The sequence below is a fragment of the Merops nubicus genome, unplaced genomic scaffold (assembly GCF_000691845.1).
Source record: "Merops nubicus isolate BGI_N331 unplaced genomic scaffold, ASM69184v1 scaffold2228, whole genome shotgun sequence".
NCBI lineage: Eukaryota > Metazoa > Chordata > Aves > Coraciiformes > Meropidae > Merops > Merops nubicus.
In genome coordinates, this window is record NW_008623493.1 from 104943 (window position 1) to 130141 (window position 25199).

General features: G+C 41.5%; 1 protein-coding gene across 1 annotated transcript in view; it reads left to right on the forward strand.

The window, feature by feature from the left end:
• LOC103777517 (FERM, RhoGEF and pleckstrin domain-containing protein 1) overlaps positions 1-25199 on the forward strand; it is a gene marked incomplete at its 3' end in the record, with an annotated part of 141826 nt that overhangs the window by 75205 nt on the left and 41422 nt on the right. Inside the window, exon 2 of the mRNA XM_008945072.1 lies at positions 24778-24882. Within this exon, the coding sequence (XP_008943320.1) occupies positions 24778-24882 (105 nt within the window). The remainder of the gene's footprint in view (positions 1-24777; positions 24883-25199) is intronic.

Genomic DNA, 25199 nt, shown 5'->3' on the forward strand with positions numbered 1-25199 from the left:
TGCAATTTCAAGGTCAGCAACTGCTTGCAAGGTCCAAAGCAGCAATTCTGCTACAGCAGCCACAGTGCTTGAGGGGAAGGGATGGCTCAGACTGTGTCCTAGTGGCCACCTTTCACTAATGTGCAAGCAGTAAGCAGCAAGTACCAACTAAAAAGAATTTTTAAAATAGTCTTGTTTTCTGTTTTTATAGTGATCTTCTAAAATACAGAGGGGGGCATGAAAGGTGAAAATAAATCTATAAATCTTTCTATTTGTGAATGTGGCACTGTTCTTTACTGGTTCTTTATGTAACAACTTTGCTTTCCGGATTCATTGGGAAGCTTTGGCTTTGCTCTGCTGGGCATTAGGCACCTGGAGAGGGATAAACACTCAGAGTCAGCCATGTGAAATGTTGACCAGCAAGTGCAGAGTGCTTTAGTTAAGTGTATTCATTCCTCGTGCAGAGTGGGGACCCTGAGACCAGCCACCAGAAAGAGCCAAGAGCATTTTAGATGCTCATCTGTGTTTTTGCAGCCTCAAGGAGAGCAGGCTGAAGGAGCTTGGCTTTGGACCTTGCTGGTAAAAATGCTTCAGCTGTGGTCATGAGCTCATCTCCCTGCTCCAGAGGTCATGAATGTATTTCCTCACTGAACTTGAATTTGATATGAAGTGTACTTGGGATGGAGAAAACCAAAGCTCAGGTCTGTGCCTGGGTGGAATGTGTTTGTGGAGGGGTTTAGATGTTGATATTCATTACCTCCTGACTCATATTGCCCATTAACATAAGATGGGGTAGAGGTGGAAAGTTGGGATGTGACTTGGCAGCTTTAAAAAACAAAACAAATGTAAAACAAGAGCTTAATCTTTTACTACTGACACACTGAACTGTTATCTTTTATGTAGCATATTTTTAAAGGCATTTCCTAATGCCCCCTGTTTTTCCAAGCTCCCTGAAATATCTTCCCCAGGTTTACTTTTTGGAGTATGTAAGAATGTGTTCCCATACTTGGTGTCAGTACTTGACCTTGTCTTTTTATTTAGACAAAAATTCTCTTTGTACAGTAATGGGATGCTTGCTTACCCACTGTAATACGAGTCCAAAGTGCCTTAAAACTCATCAAATACAATTTGAGTGCAAAGCCTACGGTGTGGAACCTGTGCTGCATGAAATTCAAACCAAAATGGAATTGTTTGTCACAAAGAGAGTGAGAGGTTTTAGGCTTTGATCATCCCATCAAGAATCTAATCAACTCTTAAAGCACTTTTGCTCTGCAAGTAATGCAGGGCTTGCTGCTGTTTGTGTAGCAGAGTGCAGGGCTGGGGTTTATTGGGGTTTTTTGTTTTTTTTTTTCTTCCCTTGTAGCTGCACTTTGTTCAGGCTGTGAAGGTGATAGTAAGATCTTAGTGTGTCCTGATGTTGCACCCTAGGAGGAGATTTCTGCTTCTCTGATGTATTATGTCAAAGGTAGCACATAGTATAAAAAGACAAAGCAGTCAAAGCTGGAAAAATATCAGGGAGATGTGAAAGGATGAGACCAGAGAGCCACAGGAGCTATGGAAGTACTGCAGGCAGGACAGCATACGAGGGAAAGGAGTTCTTCAGCAGCTCACCATTTGTGCTTGAAACTCGCGTCTGCTCACACCTTGAAAAACAAATGACAACTCTCCAGCATCCTCATTGCCTCTGCCTAATGCTTGTGTTTGATCCTGCCTTGAAGGCTGAACAAAGTGCTCTCAGGAGTCTGCTGGGAATAATAGAAATTAATTTTGTAATTGTAAAGTTGTGTTTTAAAAACTTTAATGAGGAAGCAGTCCTAAACCTGAAAAGTGCTAGTCTTCTAAATTAGCTGGAGTTTTACAAGTCTGTTAGTAGCAGGATTGAGTCCATAGTTGGCCTCACGTATCAGCATAATTTTAAAGGTTTTTTCTTAATAGGTCCATTGACTTTTTCTTCAAAACAGCCAGCTTCTAAAGGAGGAGGAACTGTGGCTGGCAAGGAATCAGGACAAAACCAAGGAAGAAAAACTCAAAGCAGCTGAAAAACAGAAAAAACATTGTGGCCAGGACAACGGGCTGAGAGTGAGCTCTTGAGCAACCAGAGAGCTGTGGTCAAAGCTCAAAGCTGTTTTTTGCTCAAAAGCAGCAACAGCAGCAGCAAAGAAATTCAAAAAGTCTAATTTGAAAGTCGAGTGTTTAAATTAGGCATCTGCCCTCTTCCATTTTTAGGCATCTTAGTGCTTTTGTGTGCTAAGTTTTGGACTCCTTCACACTTTGCTTCTTTGAATTGTCAACCTAAGCATTCAGAAATCATGAATCAGCCTCCCTCTGCCCCCAGTGGCTTAGAAACCATGAGATTTTAAGAAGTAACAGATGTTTTGTTCTTTTTATTTGCCTTCTGGTTTTTGAGCTTGCAGAGTTCATATTTTAAAAGTGTTTTTCCTCGAACCCCAGGCTAACACTTTTTATTTATTCACTCCTTAAATTTAAAACAGATTCTCCCATCAGCCTCAGTAATGGGGGCTTAAAGAAGAAAAATTCCACGATCATGACAAAATTACAAGTTGGCTTTGCTTGGTTCCTTTAGGTTGTCTTTGGGAATATAGGATGGGACTTGATTTTCTGGGTGACTGAGCACGGTCATCTATTATTGCAAGCAGCCATATTATGTAATCCCATCTGAAATTTATTTTGACTCCATCTTAAAAAGTAAATTGTATTTACTGCCCTGTATCTTCCCTATGGGAAATTTATCCAGGACCTCCCTATTCAGCCTGTTACAAAATTTCTTCTAATTTCTAGTCTAAACTTATTTATAGCCAGGCTAATACCCATTTGTTCTTGTACTAATATCATGCTTCAGTTGGTGTGAGTGTATAATGTTCCTTGAGTTTTACTTCTGCTTCTGCTCTCTTTTCCAACACCTAGCTTTTGTCCAGCTGTGATCAACACCACCTTTGTCGTTGCATGCCATGAGGAAAATCACAGTAAATCAGTGTAGCCGCCACCTCTCTTAAGCTTGTAAACCATACCCAGTACACAGTGGCCTGCCCTTCTTTCACATCTTTGACATGAGAAAAAATGTAGGGATTTTGCACATTTATATCTATATGCCCATAGGGAGCAGTGTAATCAAAAATATGCCTGGGCTTTTGATTAGCAGTTCGTCCTAAAGACTAAGTAGAAGTTAATATGTGAAGTGATTTAATGGCGTTATGAGAATAAAGTGGGGAAGATACGCTGCTTACCTCCCAGGTGGTGTAGTCTAATCTAGCATGGAGCTAGTTTAGCTGGTGACATATGGAAAGTTAGAGTAGATGTCATGGAAACATCCAGGCAAAATGGGTGTTCTCTGGAGATTGTCCTAGCTAATCATTGCAGGTTATATTACCTCTCATTTCAGTCTTTGAGAACATGCTTTTCAAACTTGAATACTAAGAATAAGAAAATTATGCTGACATTTTGGGGCTTTCAGGGGTAATTTGAATGCTGATTGAGCTGAAGACCTGCACCTGAATTACCTGAAAGATTTCATCTGAAATTTGTCAGTGTCCTGGGCTTGTTTGATGCACTGGAAGCAACATCTGTGGACGTACAGGACATTGTGTCAGATCCTTAGCAATTAGATTACCGAGAGATGAGCTCTATGAAAGCTTCTACTTCCATCTCAGACTTTCACCTCTGTGTCTTAGATTTGGTTTTGGTCAAGAAAGGTGAAAAGTGAAATGCCTGAGATGTGTTTCCCACAGCTATTTGTTCTCTGTTAATAAACAGTCTTTTGATAAACTGGTTGTTAAAAGATCTTGATTGTTAGTGGTTGGCAGATGAGATGTCCACAGTGAAAAACTTTCAAGACACCAGTTTGAAATGGCAAAATAAGGGAAGATCATAGAATAGAATCACAGAATCATTTAGGAAAATGTCATCTTTAAGATTATAGAGTCCAAATGGCCAGTTGCTGCTTGTTACCACTTTTCTAAATGATAACTGCAAGTTCTTGATAGGGCTCTGAGGAACCTGATCTAGTTGGGGATGTCTCTGCTTACTTCAGGAGGGGTGGACTAGATGACCTTTTGGGGTCCCTTCCAACTCAAGGCTTTCTATGATTCCACAGTAATTTGCTTTATTTTTGTTGTTGCAGCCATTCAGACTTTTGAGGTGAAAACACTGGGTAAACTTGGGTTCAACTCAGAGCAGCGGTTGCTTTGGCTGTTCTCTCTCTCTGCTGTGGTACTTGGCTGAAAGGGTGGGCTTTTTGTTGTTTGTGTTTTAAACATATAAACACGTGTCAAGAAAGCAAGAAGATGTGCTTCCAAGGCAGAGGCCTTGTGAGAGTGTAGGAGGAATTTCCAGAGAGAGGGCTGCCACCAAGTCACAGTGGATTTTAGGAATGTTGCCCTCTTGCCTCCCCTCTTGAGTTAGGAGACCTCGTGGGGACATTAAGAGTTTCTGGTTCAAGGTGCACAGTTGTAAAGGACCAATGTCTCTAGTTTGATTGGTTTTTTTTGTTTTGTTTTTTTTAAATATAAGAAGTGAAAGTCTTCTGAGAAGTGAAGAAGAATAGTAAGTATTGAAAGGTGAGTTTGAGCACAAAATTTTGGTTGAAATTTTCCATCAGTCTTTGTACAGGTGATTGACACTTTGAAAACGTAATACTTGGTGCTATAGCAGTGGCTTGTGATTCTGTACGGATAGTGATCGTTGTTTCCACGTAAAAGGCATCAGTACCATTGTAGCATGTATGCAGAGTACTGCACTGGTTGATCTAGCTGCAGGATCAAGTCTCTAGAATGACACCTCTGGAAAACTTAGTGAATGATATTTTTTTTTTTCCAAGCATGGCTTTTGGTATCCTTGCATGCAACTAGGTTGTTACATTATTAGAGTGTTATTTCTACAGACATTTAGAGGTGCAATTTGGTTAAAGACATATTGCTATAAGAATATGAATATTTTAGGCTATTCAGATGCTGATTTAGAGTACAACATCTCAAACCTATTTTGAACACTTCAGATGTCCCTCCCACCCTTACATAGGGTACTTGGCTAATAGTGAATGCATAAAACACCCTAAATGTAATCACAAAACCAGATTTCACAAACCACTTAGCAACAACTGAAAATGTTAGTGAATGTTTTATGCTGGGTTGTTTTGTTTTGTTTTTACACAAGACTGGATGATCAGTAAAGTATACTTTTGATAGTAGTAACAGTAAGCAGATTTTTGCCTTTGGCAACTACAGTCATTAAAACAGGGCTATAAATCACCCCTTGTATGACTGCATGCATTGTATGTGCCATGGGTACTTTTCAGTCCATTACTCTGGTAAAGGAAAAAAACATGCATACATGTATTTTTAGTATTACTGTATAAATGTATAGTTATCTAACGGTTTTGGAAAGTCTGTTTTTCCAAATCACTTACTGATTTCCCAGTGTGGAGATACTGGAATCAGAGTCTGCCTGTATCAGTTACTGAACTGTTTGTTTTAAATGATATTGCCAATTCTTCATCACTAGAAAAGTAATAGCTATTAAACAGACATGTTGTTCCATTGTTTGGCATCTGTTTTAAGACCCTTAACCAGCAGCCTACATGTAAAATGCTTTATTTACATTTTTGCTATTTGAGTTTCTTCATTGTTCTTGAAGACCATTTCTGAGCAATATTCTGCTAGCAAAAATGTGCCTGTGGGGCCATGTGTGCTCTGGGAGATAGTGTGAGCCATTCCAGCCAGAGGGCCTTGCAGGCTTCTCAGTTCTTGGAGAACAGAGACATGTTTCTGCAGGGCTGGGTGGTCACTCAGCACAGGGTCTCAGCACCTTACAGGATAGGTCTGCTAAGTCAAAATTCAATCCTTATTCAGTAGGCTACTGGTAGACTCTGAATCTCCGTAAAGCCATCACTTGAAGTCTAAAAGATGATGGAAATATTTCTTTTGATCAGGATAGTGCTACTGAATACTGTGTTGTTTTGTCTTGAGTTGGTAACAAATTACTGGAGCTCCACTGCATTACAGGCTTCAATATGATATTGAATGGAATCAGTTATTTTTACTGTGAGAAAACATGAGACTTAACATTTTGCTTCTCATTCAGGTTTGTAAGTGTTGGACAACACATCTAGAAAATGGAGGATTTTGCTGTTACTCATACGCTGTGCTGTAGCTCAGCTTTGGACCTGTCCTTCTTGTAATACATTCTGAATGCTGCTTTCTTTTTTCCTGCTTTGTCTATTGTTGGCTTCTTAAGCCCTTTTGAGACCATTACCTGGTTTAAAACAAATACGTGGCTTCATAAGAATGTATCCTCTGTGTGCCCCTCCTCTCCCAAAATGTGTATTGTATCTCAGGCATGTGGAAAACCTGTAAGCAAAGATTGTGCCAAACCATACTACCTTACCTGTGCTAAAGTTTTAAAGTAAAACGGATCACACTTGATTTTAGTTGTTTGAACATCAGATTCACAAGGAGCAAGAAAGGTTCTCCCAGTTACTGGTGGAGTGAGAGATGCCCCCAGAGGGCAACTCACCTCAGGAGTGTGATGCATTGGTCTCCAGATGGGATGAATTTTATCTCACGATACTTCTCTCTTATCCAACATGAACAATGAGCTTAGACTGAACACATAACTTCTAGACAGCCAAAGCTGGATGAGTTGAATTCCATCACAGCCACTGGTGCAGCTGTGGGAGTGCTCTGCATGAGCTCACCACTCACCCCACAGCTCAGCCCTGAAAGAAATCCATGGCTTTTAATGCATTCATTGCCTTAGTTAAAAGCATATTTAAGAACATTTGGGGACACTGCTGCCAGCAGTTATGAGGGCTGAAATGGATTTTGATAGTGTTCTCTCTTGATTGTAATTGCCACGAGTGGAAGAGAGTAGGTCATGAATTTGTTGAAGTGCAGTTGATGGGGCAAGTTCACGTCTCGACTGCTTTCAGGTTGAATGGCTTTTTGCACATCAGCAAACTTGTGGTCTGTGGAATTTTTATGTTTAATATTGGATCCACATGTGATGTCAGAGAAATGACCTCAACAGGTCTTGTGATTTCTCAAGCTTTGAAAATTACTCAGTGTAATGCTAACCCTAATTATAAATCTCCAGCAAGGGCAGATATCCAGATATATTCATCATTACTCAAAAAGAAATGTAAGCCTTTCCTTAAATATTTGATTTAATGTCAGGATATCCTGAAGTAGCTGGTGGTGAGAGCTGCATAAAGGGGTATGATTTACCGTGGACGGTGTTTTTTTTTTAATTGGGAAATGTTTGTCATCAGTAGTTTGGCCATTTGAATTTGATTTCAAGAGACTGTTCAAAATACGCCTATGATGTCAGCTAGCATGTGTAATATCTTTTGTGTAAGCACTTATCTGTTTCCTAACAGCACAGTAGACAAAATAGCTCATGAATGTTAATGATAACAAGAAAAAAGCATACCACCATGTCACAGATCCCAGAATCCAGAGGGAGAAGCAAAGTAGCAATGAGATGAAGGCCAAGTTAATCTATACAGTTTTGGCTGGCCTGAGTACTTCTCTGGAAGTGCTCTTTCTTTCCTTTTGCCATAAAGGAAGTCCAGGACAACTGGATGTTTAATTGCAGTTAAAAATTAATTTATCTCAGCCCAAGCAGTGCTCTGAAGGTCATGGAGGAAAATATCCATCGTAGTAAATAACATGAAAACATGTCTCTTGGTTAGCTTGTGACTAGAAGTGGAGAACGCCCTGTTTTGGTGCCAGGAAATACATTACTTTATTCTGGAGAAGGAAATGTGTGCCCTCAGAACGAATGTTTCTGACAGGGATGATCATAACTCAATTTTCCTGGCCTTAATTGGTCACAGTCCGCTTACCATTGCAATATGTTGGATGGAAGGAATTAGATGGGAGGGGATCCAATGCTTGGTTTGGTTTTCTTGGATCACATCCTTGTTTTCAGCCCTTTTCCCTTTCCCTGTAGGCTGCAGAGACAGAGTAGGGGCAGCTTGTGGCTGTAGGGCATTTGCCAGCACAGGGGGACAACAGGAGGTATTGGCTGCTGGCATTTGCTGCTTTCTTAACAGCAAGTACTAGTCCTCTCCAAGGCCAAGACCGTGTCTAGGTACTGTGGTCCCACAGGTGAAAGCTACACAAGAAACCCATCACTGATCTAATCTCTATCTCATATGCTGTCACTGAGTGAACCTCACTTTGTTCTTGGAACAAATTGTCTGTGCTGTAAGTATCCATAATAATACTGGGTGTTTTTTTTGAGTTTTGGTACAAGCAAAGGTGACGAAATATAAATACCAGTGATGACAGACCTCTGTATTTGTTAGTCTGTGCCTTCCTCAGCATGGTTTTAGACCTGTTCTACTATAAACATTAAGGCTTTTTTCTTGGTATGATCTCTGGATGGCTAGAACCAGAACTAAAGCACTTTGGTCATCAGGTTTCAGGCCTACCTGGGGCCTGATGGCCAACCTCCTCAGGTCCCACAGCGTGTGATCTGCAGGAGTCTCCCCCACAGAGACTCAACAGACACTGCCTTCACTCAGCTTGTATGGAGCAATGAATTTGGTTGGATATTAGGAAGAATTTCTTCACTGAATGGTTAGATACTGGGCTGCCCAGGGAGGTGATGGAGTCATCATCCCTGGAGGTGTTCAAAAAATGAGTAGACATAGCACTTGAGGCTGTGGTCTAGTGGTTAGGGAGATGTTGGGATGGCGGTTGGACTTGATGATCCTAGAGGTCCTTTCCAAACATAGCAAAAGTAAGACAAAAACAGACTAGACAAAACAAAACCAAAACCAAGCCAAACCTGCTGAGGAGCATTGCTGATGAGCTGGTAAGAGTTAAAAAGCCAGCAGCATGCCAGTGACACGTGGCTCCCCCTATCCTTCTCATCCTGCAAAGCCTATGCTCTTGTTCTAGCCAAGACCTTGTTTAGTGTTCAAGAGTAGACAGGATGTCTCAAGCTGTTTGGTACCAACAGTATAAGAAATATTTACACTCTGGAAAAGCAAGAGATGATAGTATTGGCTTCTTAATGCCAATCAGGGTTACATCTCTCCCTGTTTTAGTCACTTGGTGTTCTTTGTCAAGCATTAGGAGACAGTGATTAAAAGTGGGTAAAAGACCAATACAAGTAGTAGTCATGGTTCAATGCCATTGTGGTCTTCCGTATGCAGAAGTTTTTTCCCTGTTGAGATTTATTCTGGGTCTGACAGGGTGGTCTGATTTTTCTAAGTAACTAATGATGAGGAGTGATAATTTCTGAAGCTGGTAGTAAGACAATATTTTGGTGGAATTGACTAAATTATGTATATGTGCTGGCCCAGAACTTCACTTGAGGGCTGGTGAGAGCATGGACAACCTAAACATTTTATAAATACACGAAGATGAAGGATATTTATTAAGTCTCATACTAGGTACAAAAGTATTTTTTAATTTTGAAAAAAGCAAATCTGGAGGAACTTTCTGATGAGCTTATTAATATAATAGTTGATGGTAGTAAATTCTAAGCAACATTCTGCTGCCTATTGTCTCCAGATATTTGTGGTCTTTTAATCAAGTAATATTTACTAGGAACAGTTCTTGATACCTGAGTTTTATCATAAAGCTTCTATAGCTTGTTAAAACTGTTAGTAGAAAAGAATTATGTCACCTTTTTCAGTGCTTTGGCAAATCTGATCTCATGGGTGCAGTGGTGGGCAGGTGGGCCCTCGCTGCTTTGTAGAAGCCCATTAGCATTTCTGCTGATGTGCCTGGCCAGGAAAGGGTAGTTGCTCTCTGGTAAGCAACAGTTGATGGTGTTGACTCTTGGCTGTTGCAGGTGCAGCCATCCTTCCAGTGGCTCAGTCTGGAGGCACCTTCAGGAAGTGGTGTGCTCTCTTTGCATGTGGATTCGTTTCCTGTTGTCTCCTTTTGCTTTCTCTCCAGGAGTTTCAAAGCCCATCGAAGGAAGGGGAGAGAACACTCTGCTTTTATTTTGGTCATTTTCTGAAAAGTCTTCTTGTAGCAGCCAAAATCCTGTTTTAAATAAGCATGAACCCCTTTATCTTGTGCAGGTTACTTCGTTGTTTTTTTTTTTTTTCTTTCTAAACTTAAATATTATAAGGAACATATATCTGCGTAAAACTGTCTTTCAATAACGTATTTATCCCAGCTGTAGTTCCTCTAGTTTATAAAAAAATGGCAGAAAAGAGGCCACCACCCAGATGATTCACATTTTAGTTGACTGCAAGGTAGTCTGAAAGTGTGTATCTCCCCTCTGTTGATCAGACAGGAATCCGGGAAAATTATTGTTCTGCCTCAGGCACCTTAGTTAAGTGCTTAGAATTAGGTAGAATTCATTTAGATTTACTCTTAAAATAAATAGCAGAAGATGGGGAAGTTCGTTCCTGACAAGTTGCTCAAACTCTGACAGATAACGACTCCCAGGAAATCTTTATTGATATACTCAAATGGCATCTTGGTAATAATAATTTGTAGCATCCAGTTATGTTGTTACCTTGTGAAAAAAAAGTATAGCCTCTGCATAAGCCAGGAATCTGGAAAGTACTTGAATATTAACATTAAATAAAGCGTATTTGTAAATGTTAATTTAGAAGGAGATGCATGCCATCTTTAAGCACGTAAGAACTTGGTTTTCAGCACTAAGAAAAACCCACAAATTAGATAAAATCAAATCCTTTTCCAGTTACACACATTATCCTCAAGGTTAAACGGATTAAAACCTCAGACTGAAAATGTGGTCCAAAAAGTCGCATTGTGTCAGCCTGATGTCTGACTTCTGATAGCACATCCCCAAAGACTTCTCTTTGACGTATCCTGAACAGAGCAGGCTTGTTTCCCACGAAGCCTGCTGTTGCTGATAAAGCTCATCTGTATCAAAGTGGTATTGAATACGGCAGTGCTGTACCCTGGCCTTAAGAAAAAGCAGCTGAGTGGCTCACTTGCCTTTGTAAATCTGCTGCGCCTAAAGATTTATTTTCACAATTCTGTCCAAAACCCAAAGCACAATAACTAAGTCTGTGTCACACATGTTTTTAAGCAGAGCATAAAAGAAAACAGTATTGCACGTTAAAACAAAATAGCAGCCATAAAAGTTGTGTTTGAGAGACTGTTAACGTACTTGTGATAATAACATGGTGTTGCTTTCCTTTGATATTTGAGGCCTCTATCTGAGTGGCAGAAAGCAGATCTCCTAGGAATCTCCTTAGCTGGAAAGTTTTATATGGTTAAATGAGCAATGAAGCAGAGGTGTCTAAGCTATTTTCCTCCAAAGTATTGCAGGTTAACTGCAGGCACGGGCAGATCTGTAAGGGACATACACGTATGCCTGTGCACACACACATGCAGAAGAGGGGATGGGAAATGAGGGGACAGTTGAATGTCCCAGGTTCAACACAAGTGAAACGTGGTGGTTTTTTGTTTTGTTTTGATTTGATTTTTTTTTTACAGTCAGGAGCAAGCACTATGAAGATGGACACAAGGCTTTTTGCCCAGCTCAGCCCACGTGCTGTTAAACAGACAACATCATGTGCAGCTTAGAAGTCCTGCTGGCCTTTCTTTCCCCTCTACCTCCTGCTGCCCTGCAGATACAAGCACAAATCCCTTCTTTCCCTGGTTTGCCACAAATGTTTAAGCAGATCTCTGTTCTGTCTGTGCCGCATTGCTGTTTAATGCTAGATTCAACATATGGGTCAGTCCCAGCTGCTTTGGATTTTGCAGTGACTGGGGGCTAAGTCGCCGTGTTTCTCCAGTGCCCACCAGCACCACTCCTCTGCGTGTGCTCCCCAACAACTGCTACAGTTTTCTGTTGTTTGTTAAAATACCCATTCTCCAGGGTCCCACGCTCTAGAGGCAGTTTCATCTTCCAGAGACCTGGGTGACTCATGGGTGGATTTGGCAAAGCATCTGCTGCTTTAGGAGACACTGCAATTTGTAGGCAGGCTGCAATGAATGAACAGAAAAGCTCTTGAGGATCTCACTAACAAACTGTATGGCTGTGTTAAAAGGGAGGTGGTTATTTTTCATATTTCCTTGGAAATGTGACTTGATGGCATCCTTGCAAGGTGTCTCTGAAACCTGTTGGTAGAAGCAGCCATTATTGTCACAGCTACTGCATCAGTTCCCCTTATTCCTCTTTCCACTCTGGTTTGCATCCCACCAGAGGTAGCACTTCACAGTGATGCACAAAACACAGAGCTTGTACCTTCCCTTGCAAATCCCATAAGTGTATAGACAGTTCTCACTTTTTCTCCCGCATCTTTCTTTGCATGTTTAAAAGGCAGTTCAGACTCCCAGTATATTCAGTATTAAGGTCTTTTGAGGCTGCTTAGAGAAATGTTGAATACATTTCCAGTGCATCGTTACCAAGATGTTTGGGTATGTCAGGCTGGTGACAGAGCTTGCATGACCAGACAAGAAACTCTTGCATATTGGGAACTCGATTGGCAAAAAAACAACCCAGAACTTCTGCCTTTCAGATACTTAAAAGGTGAACTAGCTTTTGAGACTTCTATTTTGCACTTGGAGGTTCCTTTTCCATGAAAACATTTTCCAGGCATGAATTTTACTCGTTAGGAATAAACTCAGGACCATCTCTGTTCCAGTTTCACACATAAAATATAGGACTACTCCACATCAAACATGGATGAACTCTAGGATGCCACAGCCAAGCTTTTCCTTAGCCAGTCCATGTTGATTTTGCAAGATAGATGGGTACCAAGCTATCCTACAGAAGCTCTTTAATTCCTTGAATTTCATGCAAGGTTGCCTTCCTTACCCTGCCTGATATTGTGGCTCTAGGAGAACTGTATGTAGCTGGAGCAGTGGCCTGGCTGAAGGCAAGAGTTAGAGTGTAATGTGAGTGCACTACAGGTTATCAGCAGCCACAGCCTGAAGAATTCATCTAAGGCTGTCCTTTCAAGTTAGCAGTCTGGTCCTGAAAAGTTCCATATCCTTCCTTTCCCTAGCAAAGTGAAAAGTAAAATATATTAAATCCTAGATGGATATATTCAATCCTTGTTAAGATTAATAATCATGTTGAGACTGATGCAGGGCTGAACGGGGATTATCAGAAGCTCTCTCCTGTTACATTTGATTTGGCTTTAGATTTAGGATTTAATATTTTTGTCTGAACATCTCTCAATTTTTGGTTTGGTTTGGTTTGGTTTGGTTTGGTTTGGTTTGGTTTTTTTTCCCAGGTCCTTGAGTTCTTCCATTTAAATGATTTCTTTTCTTCAGAGGGTTTTACTAGAGTCGTGTCTAAACTAAAATGTATCCAAATAAACATAGTAAATATAACCACTTTGCATCTCAATCTGGTTTTATAGTTAATAACTCCCATATAGTCTTAACACTCCATATTTTCATGTTTCCAGTCTGCATATAAGTAAGTGTTCTCTTTCCACATTTGATGACTTCAGAATTGCCTACTCCTTCATTCTAGTAAAGTGTTTGCTTATGGGTAAACAAAGTGAGGAAAAATGAGCAGGCAAAGAAAACAGACCAGAGAAGAAAGTGGTCTGAAAAATTGAATGAATTAATTTTCTTCCCAAGCACTACTAAATGTTAAAAAAAGAAAACCCAAGAAGGTGGTTAGACGATTTTTTTTCCCTGGAAACAAAGAAGAGTGGTAAAGTGGGAGGCAAGGGGTGGAGGGTGTCTCAGAAATTGGGATTTCCATCCCCAATTACGCAGTGGCTGCTACGCTGCTGAATTACACTGAAAGCACTGAATGGTGCTATTATATTGCTTTTCAAAAGTTGTGGGCTATGAAATTCAATCTGAGGTATTTTTAATGAGTGTTCGGAGCCTCAGTTGCAGCTCTTCTCAAGAAACAAGGAGCACAGTGTGCTGCTAAATAGTGCCGAGGCCAGGGGTTAAACTCATTCATTTTTTTGCTCACAGGGAGGGAAAGTAATATCAACATTTACTTGACAGGTATATGCTTGCTTCCAGAGTTGAGCTTCAGTAGAACAGCTTTCCATAAGGCAAATGTTCTGAAAAATGAAGTTCTATCAGCTTTGCTTCAAATTCCCATTTACGTTCTGATAACAAATCTTGTGGTGCTTTCCAAAGCCAGTGCCCAAAGTGCACATACTGGGCTTGTGCTATGGGCATCCCTGTGCTGCAGGGTGCCCTGCCTGTAGCCGTCAGGCACAACTTTCTGGGCAGAGGCTCATGGTGGAGTTGGAGCTTAATGCCAGGTGGAGATGCCTGCCCAGTTAAACCCCGTGGCTGTCAACTGAGCATAGGTAATTCAGAGGTGGTCTTTGTCAGAGAGGTGCCTGCCGGCCTCCCTCGGTCTCCACTAAGTGTTTTGGTGTCATAGTTGCATTGGCTTTAGGGTGCCTCCCTCCACTCTTGTACCTCTCAGGAAGACAGCTTTTCAGGGAAGCTTGTTTAGCATGCACCTCTGTGTGGTGCAGTGGACTCACCTGAGGGAAGGGAGGCCATCCAGAGGAGCCAGACGGGCTTGAGAAATGGGTCAACGTGAACTGCATGAGGTTCAACATCTCAACATGCAATCCCCTGCACCAGCGTCGGGCCAGTCCCAGGCACAGCTACACACTGGGTACAGAGCTGGTTGAGAGTAGCCCTGAAGAGAAGGACTTGGGGGTCTTGACTGATGAGAAGCTCAACATGAGCTGGCCTGACAGGCCAACCCCATCCTGGGGTGCATCAAGAGGGGGGCAGCAGATCAAGGGAGGTGATTCTCACCCTTTACTCTGCTCTTGTGAGACCCCACCTCAAATACTGTGTCCAGTTCCTGCGTCCCCACCATAAAAGGGACAGAGATCTGTTGGAACACATCCAGGGGCTGGAGCATCTCTGCTCTGAGGACAGGCTGAGGGCACTGGGATTGTTCAGCCTGCAGAAGAGAAGACTCCAGGGGGACTTTATAGCTGCCTTCCAATACCTGAGGGGAACCTACAGGAAGGCTGGAGAGGGACTTATAACAAGCGTGTGCAGTGACAGGACAGGGGGGAATGGTTTTAAACTGAAGGACGTAGGTTTAGACTAGATCTTAGGAAGAGGTTCTTCAGCACGAGGGTGGCGAGACTCTGGAATAGGTTGCCCAGAGAGGCTGTGGATGCCCCCTCCCTGGAGGTGTTCAAGGCCAGGCTGGATGAGGCTTTGAGCAGCCTGGTCTAGTTGAGAGGCGTCTCTGCCCATGGCAAGGAGATTGGATTAGATGATCTCTAGGGTCCTTTCCAATCTAAGCCATTCTATGTAGAACATAGGTATTGTTGCCTTCCATTTTTCTTATGTGCTGATCTGCAAAGTAGTTTGCTTCAGCTCATGAGGAGAGCGCTGTGTGATGCATCTGCCCTGCAACTTGCTTCAAGATCTGAATGTCATGACGGCCTGGCTCTGGTTCTTGCAAGTCATCCCCAGTCAGTGTCAAAGCTCTGAAGCTGGAGCACATGGTGCCAATGATACTCTTCAGAAAGGAAAACAGTCCTTTCCAGCAGTGGATATTTGCCTTACTAACAGGATAAAGGGTGGCCATAAACCGTTTTTTAGTTTTGCTAGTAAAATTAGGCAGCGATGACTCAGCATTTGCAGGAGCTAAGTTAGGGAATAAGATGACATATTTCAGTAAATTTTCTCTTTGTTCTTTTAATGCCTCATTTTTCTTGTCCACACTGCATTGGAAATTATGTTCAAGGAAAGTAATTTTGGTTTAGTTACAGTTCTGGCAAGAATCTCCTGCTGGAAGTCTCCAAGAACTGAACGGTTGCTGTGTGAAAGTTTGCAGCCTTAAACAGTCACTTAAAAGTCTTTCTCTGCCACTGCTGATTTCCCACAAATATTTTACATCTATCATAAGGGAGCTAGCAGTAATGGTTGTGCTACAAGAAACAAGGTTTGATTTTTTTCAAGAGGATGCATTAGCTTGTGCAGAGAACTGTTGCAGTTCAGTGTTTTTTGACATTAGGGGTTTGGGGGAGTTGCTGAGGTTAGCATTTGCATTTCATATGAAGGCATCCTTTGTCTCCATCGGGACAATTTCTTTGAGGGTGGTTAGGCAGACATCGTGAAGTTTTTCAGCTGAATTCATTAGCAGAGTGGATTAGAGATTATCCCTTTTAAGTTGCTAAAGTGATTTTTAGGTGCATATTGTTAAATGTAGCTTTTTTAAATCAATACAGAAAGTTAAGACAAGGTCAGTTGTACTTTATAACTGAGAGTTAGGTATCATCTACTTCAAATGCTGTCAATACAGCTAAAGGAACCAGTGAATCAGGAAACTACTTTTGAAGGTTTTTGTTAATACTTTTCACCATGGATAACATTTTTGTAATAAGCAGATCTGTACTTAGGCTACGATGACCAAAGGCTGAATGTTTTTTGGCCTATATGGTTTGTGGTGTTTAGTTGATGAGAAGTTCCAGATTTCCTTTGGCATTGATGACAGTGGGATGGATGTGCGAAGTAAGTTCTACTGCAGGATTCTGTCCCTACAGCTACCCCAGGAGCAAATTCTCCAGGCTACGAGAATCTGCCTCTTTCTTCCCCTTTCTTCTTTTTCAGAGGACTCCACTAGCTTTGTGCTGGTTGCTGCTGGGTCTGAAGTAACAAGCTCCTTGTCAACTAGAAATTAGAGTAATTTAACAGTGGGGAATAAAATCATTATTAATATCAAGTTTGCATTTGTAAGAACTGCGAAGAAATCAAATGATTGGATTGTTACACCTGAAGATGACAGGTTGGTCTGTATTATGAAAGGCTCAGTTCTGAATGTGCCCAGGCCATCTCTCCTCCTTTTCTATTTCCTCACTTGCATGTTGAAATAGCATATATAATACTAATATTTTCCCATTAAGTTATAAAGCTATGATTTCATGAGTCAAGTGAAAAGAGACCAAGCAGAGCCTCCAATTGCAGTAGCTTCACTGTACTGTAATTATGGAAATGTACAATTACATGAGGATTTACTGTAGTTGAATTCTGTATTAGTCTGATTCTTCTGTAAGAAAAAACTTAACCAAGCACCTTTGAAAACAGCCCCATCATAAAACTTTACATTAGCTTTCCTAGGTAATGTTTTTCTTGTTTTCCTTCTACACTTTGTGACTATTAAAGAGGATTACTTAGTTATTTCTTTTCCCTGTACGTATTTAATTCTCACCTGAATTTTACTGTTGGCTATTTCTAGTAAAGTTTATTTTGGGCTTTGGAAGAGTGTTTAAGATCTAGTCAGAGCAATCCTTCTGCTTTTGCCTATTTGAGAAAATATTTTGACATAAGCCAGTTTGTCATGATAAGAAATCAGAAGAGCATGGTTAGAAGAACAAATCTGTGTATGTTTAAATGTGGAAAATTGCAATTTTCTTTTGGAAACCATGCTAGAAATGCAAGTGAACGGGATGGTTATTAAAATCCTTCTCTTTGTATTTATGTCTTGATACTTGCTATGTTCATTTTTTTTTCTTAATTAGCATTCACATACCTAAAATAGTAGGTTTTGAAGTTATCTTGTTTATTGTAGCTGATAGATGAGGGGAAGAAAGTGTGACTTTGGTGCTGTTTGTTTTTTTTTTTTTAAGGGCAGGGATTTGTAATAAAACACACCTAAAGTAAAAAACAATCTTTCTTATAGTTACATTGTTTAAAAAAGACACCACCTCCAATAAAATCCACTGAAGAGTAAAACTGTACATCAGAGACTATGGAAGGCAGGCACTGGCTTTAAGAGAAATACAGCTTATGTGGTGAGTGTAAAGTGGCAAAGCATTCCACTAAATCTTGAAAGAAGGAACACTAAATAGTCTTACTGTATACACACAGCAGATGATCAGTCTCCTGTTTTTAAGGCAGTATAAGGCAGAATAAGGGACTTATTCTGTTACTACATTTGGCCTCGATCCTGCCTTTGATGCTGTGTGTACAGTCTGTGCAAACACGTGGGCTACGTGCCAGGAGTGAGGCCTTCAACTGTAGGCAAATGGAAAATAACATAAAAGGAATGAGGTACCTTTAGGTTATCAGGAAAATTTGCCTCTTCTACACCCTCCCTCCAAACAGGGTGGATACCTGGTGGCCAGATACCAGGTGCAGAGTGGGGATCTGCATACTTAAAAGTAGTGGTGGGTGCTGTGTTGGAAGGTGTCACTTCTCCTCTCTGACTTGATGCAGGGTGTGGGAGTGGTGAATCGCTCTTCTTCCAGCACTCCCTAACCACCCGGTCTAAGCTGAACAGCGGTGTAAGATCTAGTAAGCCCAGGTGTAACAGCTATCTTTACGGTCTAAAGCTATTTTTATAGTCACCTAATCCTTTCTATAGGATTAGCACCTACGCGTTGAAAGGGAGGAGAGGAGAAAAAGGGCACAGTGGCTCCAAATGTCTTCATGATGTTAGGTCCAGAGCAACGACACTTAGATCAGTGTTTCTAGCTCTTAATCCCACCTTTTGAGCAGTAGACTTCTGCTAAATATAAATTATGCTTTTCATTTTGCACCAGAAAGAAGAACTCTAAAATTTGTCTTCGAATGATGACAGCCTTGTTCTCCTCTGAGTAGTTTTCAAGACTCCTTTGAAGCATAAATTTCTGGCAGGGTTATTTGTTTAAGAACCCTGTTGCTCAATCTCATCTTTAAGGTTATTTTTATACTATTTGCTTATCATGAACACTTGTTGTTTTTTTTTTTTCCTTGCAGAGCTGTAGATACTATATATAATTTTTAATGGCTTTGAATAAAATTCATGCTGTTAAGAATGTGGGGTTGTTATTTTTAGCATTGATTTTGACTGTGTGACTTCAGATAGAAATGAAAATACTGGATGAAGTTTTCACTATCATTTCAATGTAGTTGTTAAACTGGAGTATAACTAATTTGGGAATCAGACTGTTCTGAAGTACAAGGGATTTTCTGGGTGATTACCTGCAAAAGAATGAATAAAAATATAAATTTGGTGTTTAAATTCTGTACAATAGAATACTTAAGTATTTATAAAATATTTATAATGACCAAATTATCCTATTTTATTTTTGGGCACACAAAATGTGATACAAACAGGACATTAGTGGAATAAATAGCTGTCTTTATATTGTGCAAGTGTGAATAATGAATGTACCTATTTCTTTTAGATAAGCATAAAGAAATTATTTTCTCTCCTTATCAACTGTTATTAATGCACAAGCATTAATAGTTTAAAAAATGAACAAAGAAAAACACTTTTTTTTTTCCCCGATCCATTTGCTGCAGTTTTGAGGAAGAAGATAAGGAAAACAGAGTAGTCCGTGCTTGCACATGAAGCTGTCTCTTAACTTTGTCCAAAACACTGATGAGACTTAAATTTTTCAGACTTTCCAAAGAAAGTGCGTATCTTATTTAGTTTTCCAACCTGGTATTAGTGCTCAGAAATGTAAAAACAAACACACAAAAAGCCTTCAATCAAAGATCTGTTCAATCTGGGATCTGAGATTAGTTGGCTGGACAGAAAAAAAAATGGTAAAATCCCTGTTTGATCCTAAACAGACACTCTTTTTTTTTTTTTTTTTTTTTTTTTTTGGGAGATGTTTAGAGAAATAATTGCTAAATTAACCAGAGGATGGGGGAATGCATCCAAACCCACTTCTTTTAAAGTCCTGGATATCTTCCAGATACTGCTGTGTGCATTTTTTTTTTTTTTCTAAAAAAAAAAAAAAAATCTATATTGCAGACTGTGCCAGAGGATGGTCTAAACAAGTATATTGAGGGAGATTTTTTAAAAATAATTGGTGATTGCTGTAACATGAAAGAATTGCTGAACCTTTTAAAATGCTTGCTATTGGAAGATCATAAGCAACATACTGTTTTGGACTTTGGTGGGAGTAGAGGGGGGTGAATTGAGCAGGGCTGAAATAATGAGCAGACAGCAACTGCTGAATGCATGATGCGTAAAGCAGGCTACATTGGCTGGGTACCTTCATAGCTTGCAGCTAAATGTGGTAATGCACATTATTTATCATTTAGAACTCAGTGGCCTGACGTTCCCTGAAAAAGTAAAGTGGTTTTTAAAATGTGATTGAACAGAGCTAAATGAAAGGCCAGTTCAAAATGCATTAAGCAACAAGGATATGGAACTGGCAGTTGGTGAGCTTCTTTTCACTGCAGTAAATTTCTAATGTTATTTTGGTGTAACTAAATACCTCCTCAAGAGAATAATAATCATTCCCTGCTGTCAGTAGGGGTGGGATTCACCTCATCTAGAACGAACCCTGTGACAGAGGTGTCTGGGCTCCTTGCTGTCAGGGGTAACAGAGTGCAGCTGTATTGCTAAGGGAGAGCCCGTTGCCAGTGTGTTCATGCGGCTGGTTTGGGGTGGGAGGAGTGGCCCTCCGGAGCAGCAGCATTTCTTCACTGATTTTACAAGAACCTGGCTGTCAGCAGAAACCAGCAGGGGACTGATGCCTGCTGCAGCTGCCTCCCAGCTCCTCGGTGTTGTGTGTGACCTTCCCCAGGCTGTATCCCATCAGTATACCCTTCCCTCCTGTTTCACTTCCCTCACTGCCTTACTGTCTGGCACCAGTGGCAGGGAGTCGTCTGGAGGTATGGTCTTGCCAACAGCCTTCACTGTGGCAGCTTCCATAGCAATGTCCCCCTTGTATGCCTCATCTTCCCCCTTTGATCTTCACCTTTGGGTCAGTGTGAGCTCTCATAGAATCATAGAATCACTATGGTTGGAGAGGTCCTCTAGGATCATCAAGTCCAACCTCCATCCCAACATTTCCCTATCCACTAGACCATAGCCTAAAGTGCTACATCTACTTGTTTTTTGAATGCCTCCAGGAATGATGAATCCACCACCTACCCGGGCAGCCTGTTCCAGTTCCTAACCACTCTCTCAGTGAAGAAATTCTTCCTAATATCCAGTCAAAACCTCCCCTGGCACAACTTGAGGCCATTTCCCCTTGTCCTATCATCAGTAATTTGGGAGAAGAGACCAACACCAGCCTCACTACAACCTCCTTTTATGTAGTTGTAGAGGGCAATAAGGTCGCCTCTGAGTCTCCTCTTCTCCAGACTAAACAGCCCTATCTCCCTCAGCCACTCCTCATAAGGCATGTTTTCCAGCCCTCTCACCAGCCTCGTTGCCCTTCTCTGGACCCGCTCCAGCACCTCCATGTCCTTCTTATCCTGTGGTGCCCAGAACTGGACACAGGACTCAAGGTGCGGTCTCACCAGTGCCGAGTCCAGGGGCACCATCACCTCCCTGTTCCTGCTGGTCACACCATTTCTGATTCAGCCTGTTGTCTCATGTGATGATGCTCAGGGAGAGCAGAAGGGAAGTCTCCTGACCCTCCTTTCCCATGGCCTCCATGTTTGTCCATGTTGATGACCATCCCTCATTCCAGTGTATGAGATTTTTGTGGTGGTGGCGTAATGAGCCTGTGCTTTCCTGCTGTAGCAGGGAAAGGTTCTCCTATACTGTAGGCTGTAGTGCAGCCTTTCCCCACCCTACAAACTTCTATTCATTTGTAGCTATACTGGGGGGCTCATGTGCCCCGTGGATCAGCTCAGTGCTGGTGTAGAGCAGGGAAAGGAGCCAAGCTCTGCCTCATGAGACATGGGTGCAGCTGCCGGGCTGTGGGATGGGAGCCAGTGAAGACTGCCTGGTACTTGTTGCCGGAGGCATGGCAGCAGGGCCATGCTTGATGGTTGGAAAATTCCTTCCAAACTCTCTGGAAAGCCAGTGTTGTCCCATAGGCCTTGTAACCGAGTTCAAGTCAGACACGACTGTTGGCTACAGATGATGTCATCAGCGTGGTGCACTCGTTCCTGAATGCTTCCTCTGTCAGCTTGTGTTTGCTGTGCCCTGAGCGACTGCTGGTTTGCTTCCATACCCAGCAGACCGAGATTTTAATTTATTGTGTTTAAATTTTTTAGCAGAAATGTAATGGAACTGCACTGAATCGACATCTCTGTGAGACCTGAGAGTTCCTGCTTTTGTGCATGTTGTACTTCTCCTTCTGGTCCTACAAGACCAGAGCATCATCAGACTCTAGATCTCTGCTGATTTTATCTGTACAGTGTTTCCCTTGAATAAACTGTCATATTTTATTTTGAGGTCGACTGATCAAAGCTAAGATGAATTTAGAATAATAATCTTATTTACAACTACTTGAGTAAGAAGCATTTCATGTTACTTGGGCACCCTCCAGACAAAATGCCGAGTGACATAAATGCTACAAGACTGCCATTCCACCCTCTAAATGCCCGTGAGACAAAAAAAAAACCTTTATGAAACCACCCAGCAGGTTTTAATCAGCTGTTTTTCTTCATGGGATCAACAGGCTTGCTCTCCTCAGCTAACCTTGGGCAGTGTGGTAAGCAGGTGGGCTCTCTGCCTTTTTTCCTGTCAGTCAAAAATTTCCACACTCATAGAGATGCCTTTTCTTTCCACGGGAGGAATGAGAAAGTTTGGTCTTTGCCAGACAGGAGTCCACCACGTACTTTCGTACCTAGGACAGCAGGTTTCCATTCTTCTGGTTGTGCATGAGGATGAAAGGAAATACCCTCTGCTTCCTGCTGCAAGGGTGGCTGAGAAATGTGTCCGTCCACTCTCTGGCAGCCCCAGCCAAACTGTGGAGGCCTGAGACCAGCCTAGGAGCAGGAGAATTTGCCTCAAGTTTCTAAACCACTTGTAGGTATATTTTCACAGCAGTAAGCTAATACCGTTATTATACTCAATCTAATGTCTTTTTAATATCACTCTGTTGCCCCCAGCAAAATGCACTTGGTGGGAAGCTCTTTCATTAAGAGATGATGTGTGTCTGGAAGTGCTGACATACAGCAATGGATGGAGTGGAAAATATGGGAAGCTTTCTGTTAGAACTGACACAAGGCACGATGACCACTGTGGGCTGGGTGGTGGTCATCAGGGTTGCTTTCAGTTTAATGAAGTTGCAGAGCATCAAGCAAGGACATTCAAGTATATTTGCACTTGAGACTTATTTTCAATGGCACTACATTGGGTAAAAATGCTCTGTCTAGAAAAATAGATGCCTTTTTTCCTCGCTTTCTCTGTATCCTCTTATATGACATTTTGGTGTGAATTATTTTAGTTACTGCAAGACTGGTTAAGATGAATGCTTATAAATATTAATATTTCTATCTGCAATTTTTCTTCATATGTTTTCTGACAGTATTCATGAGACTAATATTTGCTATAGCTAACATTAACAAACAGTTAATATAATAATCTAAGTGACCACTTCCTGGTGGCATAAGTCTGTTAGAGGCACTGGGGGTATGTTGGGCAAAAACCTGCTCAGCAAGTTCCTGGGCAGGTGAGCTTGGCTCCTTCTTTCTGACTTTCAAAACCAGCCAGGCTTGAAGGATTTGGTCGGTGTCCTGCATTGCCGGGGTGACCGCACCACTGTGGTGGCACGTATGTCCCATGCCTTCCCTAGAAAAACATCATCCTTCTAATTTCTCTGGCGTGAGCCACACTGCTGGGTAGTTACTTTTTACAGTCCATATTAGACAATAAATAAAGTACATTTGGAAAGATGCCTTGTACTTCGGGTTGGGGCTGAAAATCAGGGGTGGAAAACAATGGGGATTTATTTTTTGATGTCTCAGTGAAACAGAGACCAAACTGCATTAATGGCACATCTGGGAGACGAGATGGAGCTGCCCACTCACAAGGAGCCTGGTGGTACGAGCACTGCCTGGAGATTCGGGGACCTAGGCTCACTCAGGTGTGAGCCAGGGCCTCTGGATTGCCCACCTCTAATTGTTTTCTTCTCTTCACTTGGTTCCTGCTGGTTTATTTTGCTCAGATAATTATTTACTGGGCAGAAGGGGAAAGGGCCAAGCTGTAGGTGGAGTTCAAGGGCACTCATCTGGGTTGTAATGGGTCTCTTGCAACAGTGCAGTTCGTGCAGTTTAACGTGTTATTATTTGTTCTGCAGTGAGTGGAGATCTATGTTTCAGGGCCTCTTGAGTTAAAATAGGTGCATTTGTCCAAGGAACAAAATATTTGATTTCAGTGATTGGCCTTTTTCTACAGAAACAGTGTTTTTTGCTGAAGATTTGCTGATGAGCTGTAGTTTACAGTATTTGCTGCAGGTGTGGATGAACTGATGCACTGATGAGAAGAATCTTTACAATCAGCAAAGTGGCGGCTCTGGGGGCTAATGTTGGGCTAGAACATCTGGTCTTTACAGGGGGAAGACTTCCAGTGTGTGGAAAGAAGTGCTTGCTCTTGGCTCTTCCAAATTGCTCAACAGCTCCATTAAGGTAGCTCAGACAGGCCTTGACCAGCTCGGTGCCTCACAGCAGGAGGAGCTCATCTGAAGTCAGAACCCAGGACTTGAGCCTGTTGTGCATCAAGTGGTGTCCAGCAAACCCTCGAACCCTTGTGTTTTGTGTGACAGGTCTGTGGTGAATGTTTTGGTTTCAGTACACGGATGTACATAGCACCACCTGACATGCCTTGAAGGGCCATGGGATGGAACAGTTGTCCTGTGAAATTCACAGTAGAAGTTAACCTGGGCAGACATAAGAAAACTATAGCCCAAATTGCCTTCTTATACCTCTTCTATTTCATGGTGTTTTTCCCTCAAAAATAAAAACATATTAAAGGTGGATTTTGATCTGCTATCCAGGGATGTGTGGATATTTTCTGTAGCTTTAAAACTTGTAATTTTTGTCACCTGCTCTTCAGGTACAGTTGGAATATTCACTGATTCTGTAAACTGTTTTCACACTGTTGTTTGCTGGACGATTTCTTAGCGTAATAATTTTTCTGCCACTAATTAAAATCATCTTTGTAACCCTAGGCTTTGTTTTCCTTTTCCAGCAAAGAGCTCCAGGGAAGGTTTTGCATGATGCTGTTTGCAACCACCTGAATCTCGTTGAAGGCGACTATTTTGGCCTTGAATTTCCAGACCATAAAAAGATGATGGTATGTAAAAGAATTAATTTTCAGCTATTTTTGATCTACATACACACTGTATTCTCTCCTTTTGCTCCTTACTTATAAGGTATATTTAATCCTCAATATCCAAAAGAAGAAAGGACTTCTTTTTTAAAAAGTGCCCTTGCCTGCTGGAGTTGAAGAAATATTTTAAAAACCTGATTACTCCTGTCAGATTTCATCTGTGTTGAAAGTAACAGCTAATTCAGCCACAAGTTGGAAATGCATTTTATCTTTATCAGTTGCAGCAGAGAAGCCAAAGACTGGACTGTTGCAGAGTCTCAACTCTAATTTTACAGTCCTGC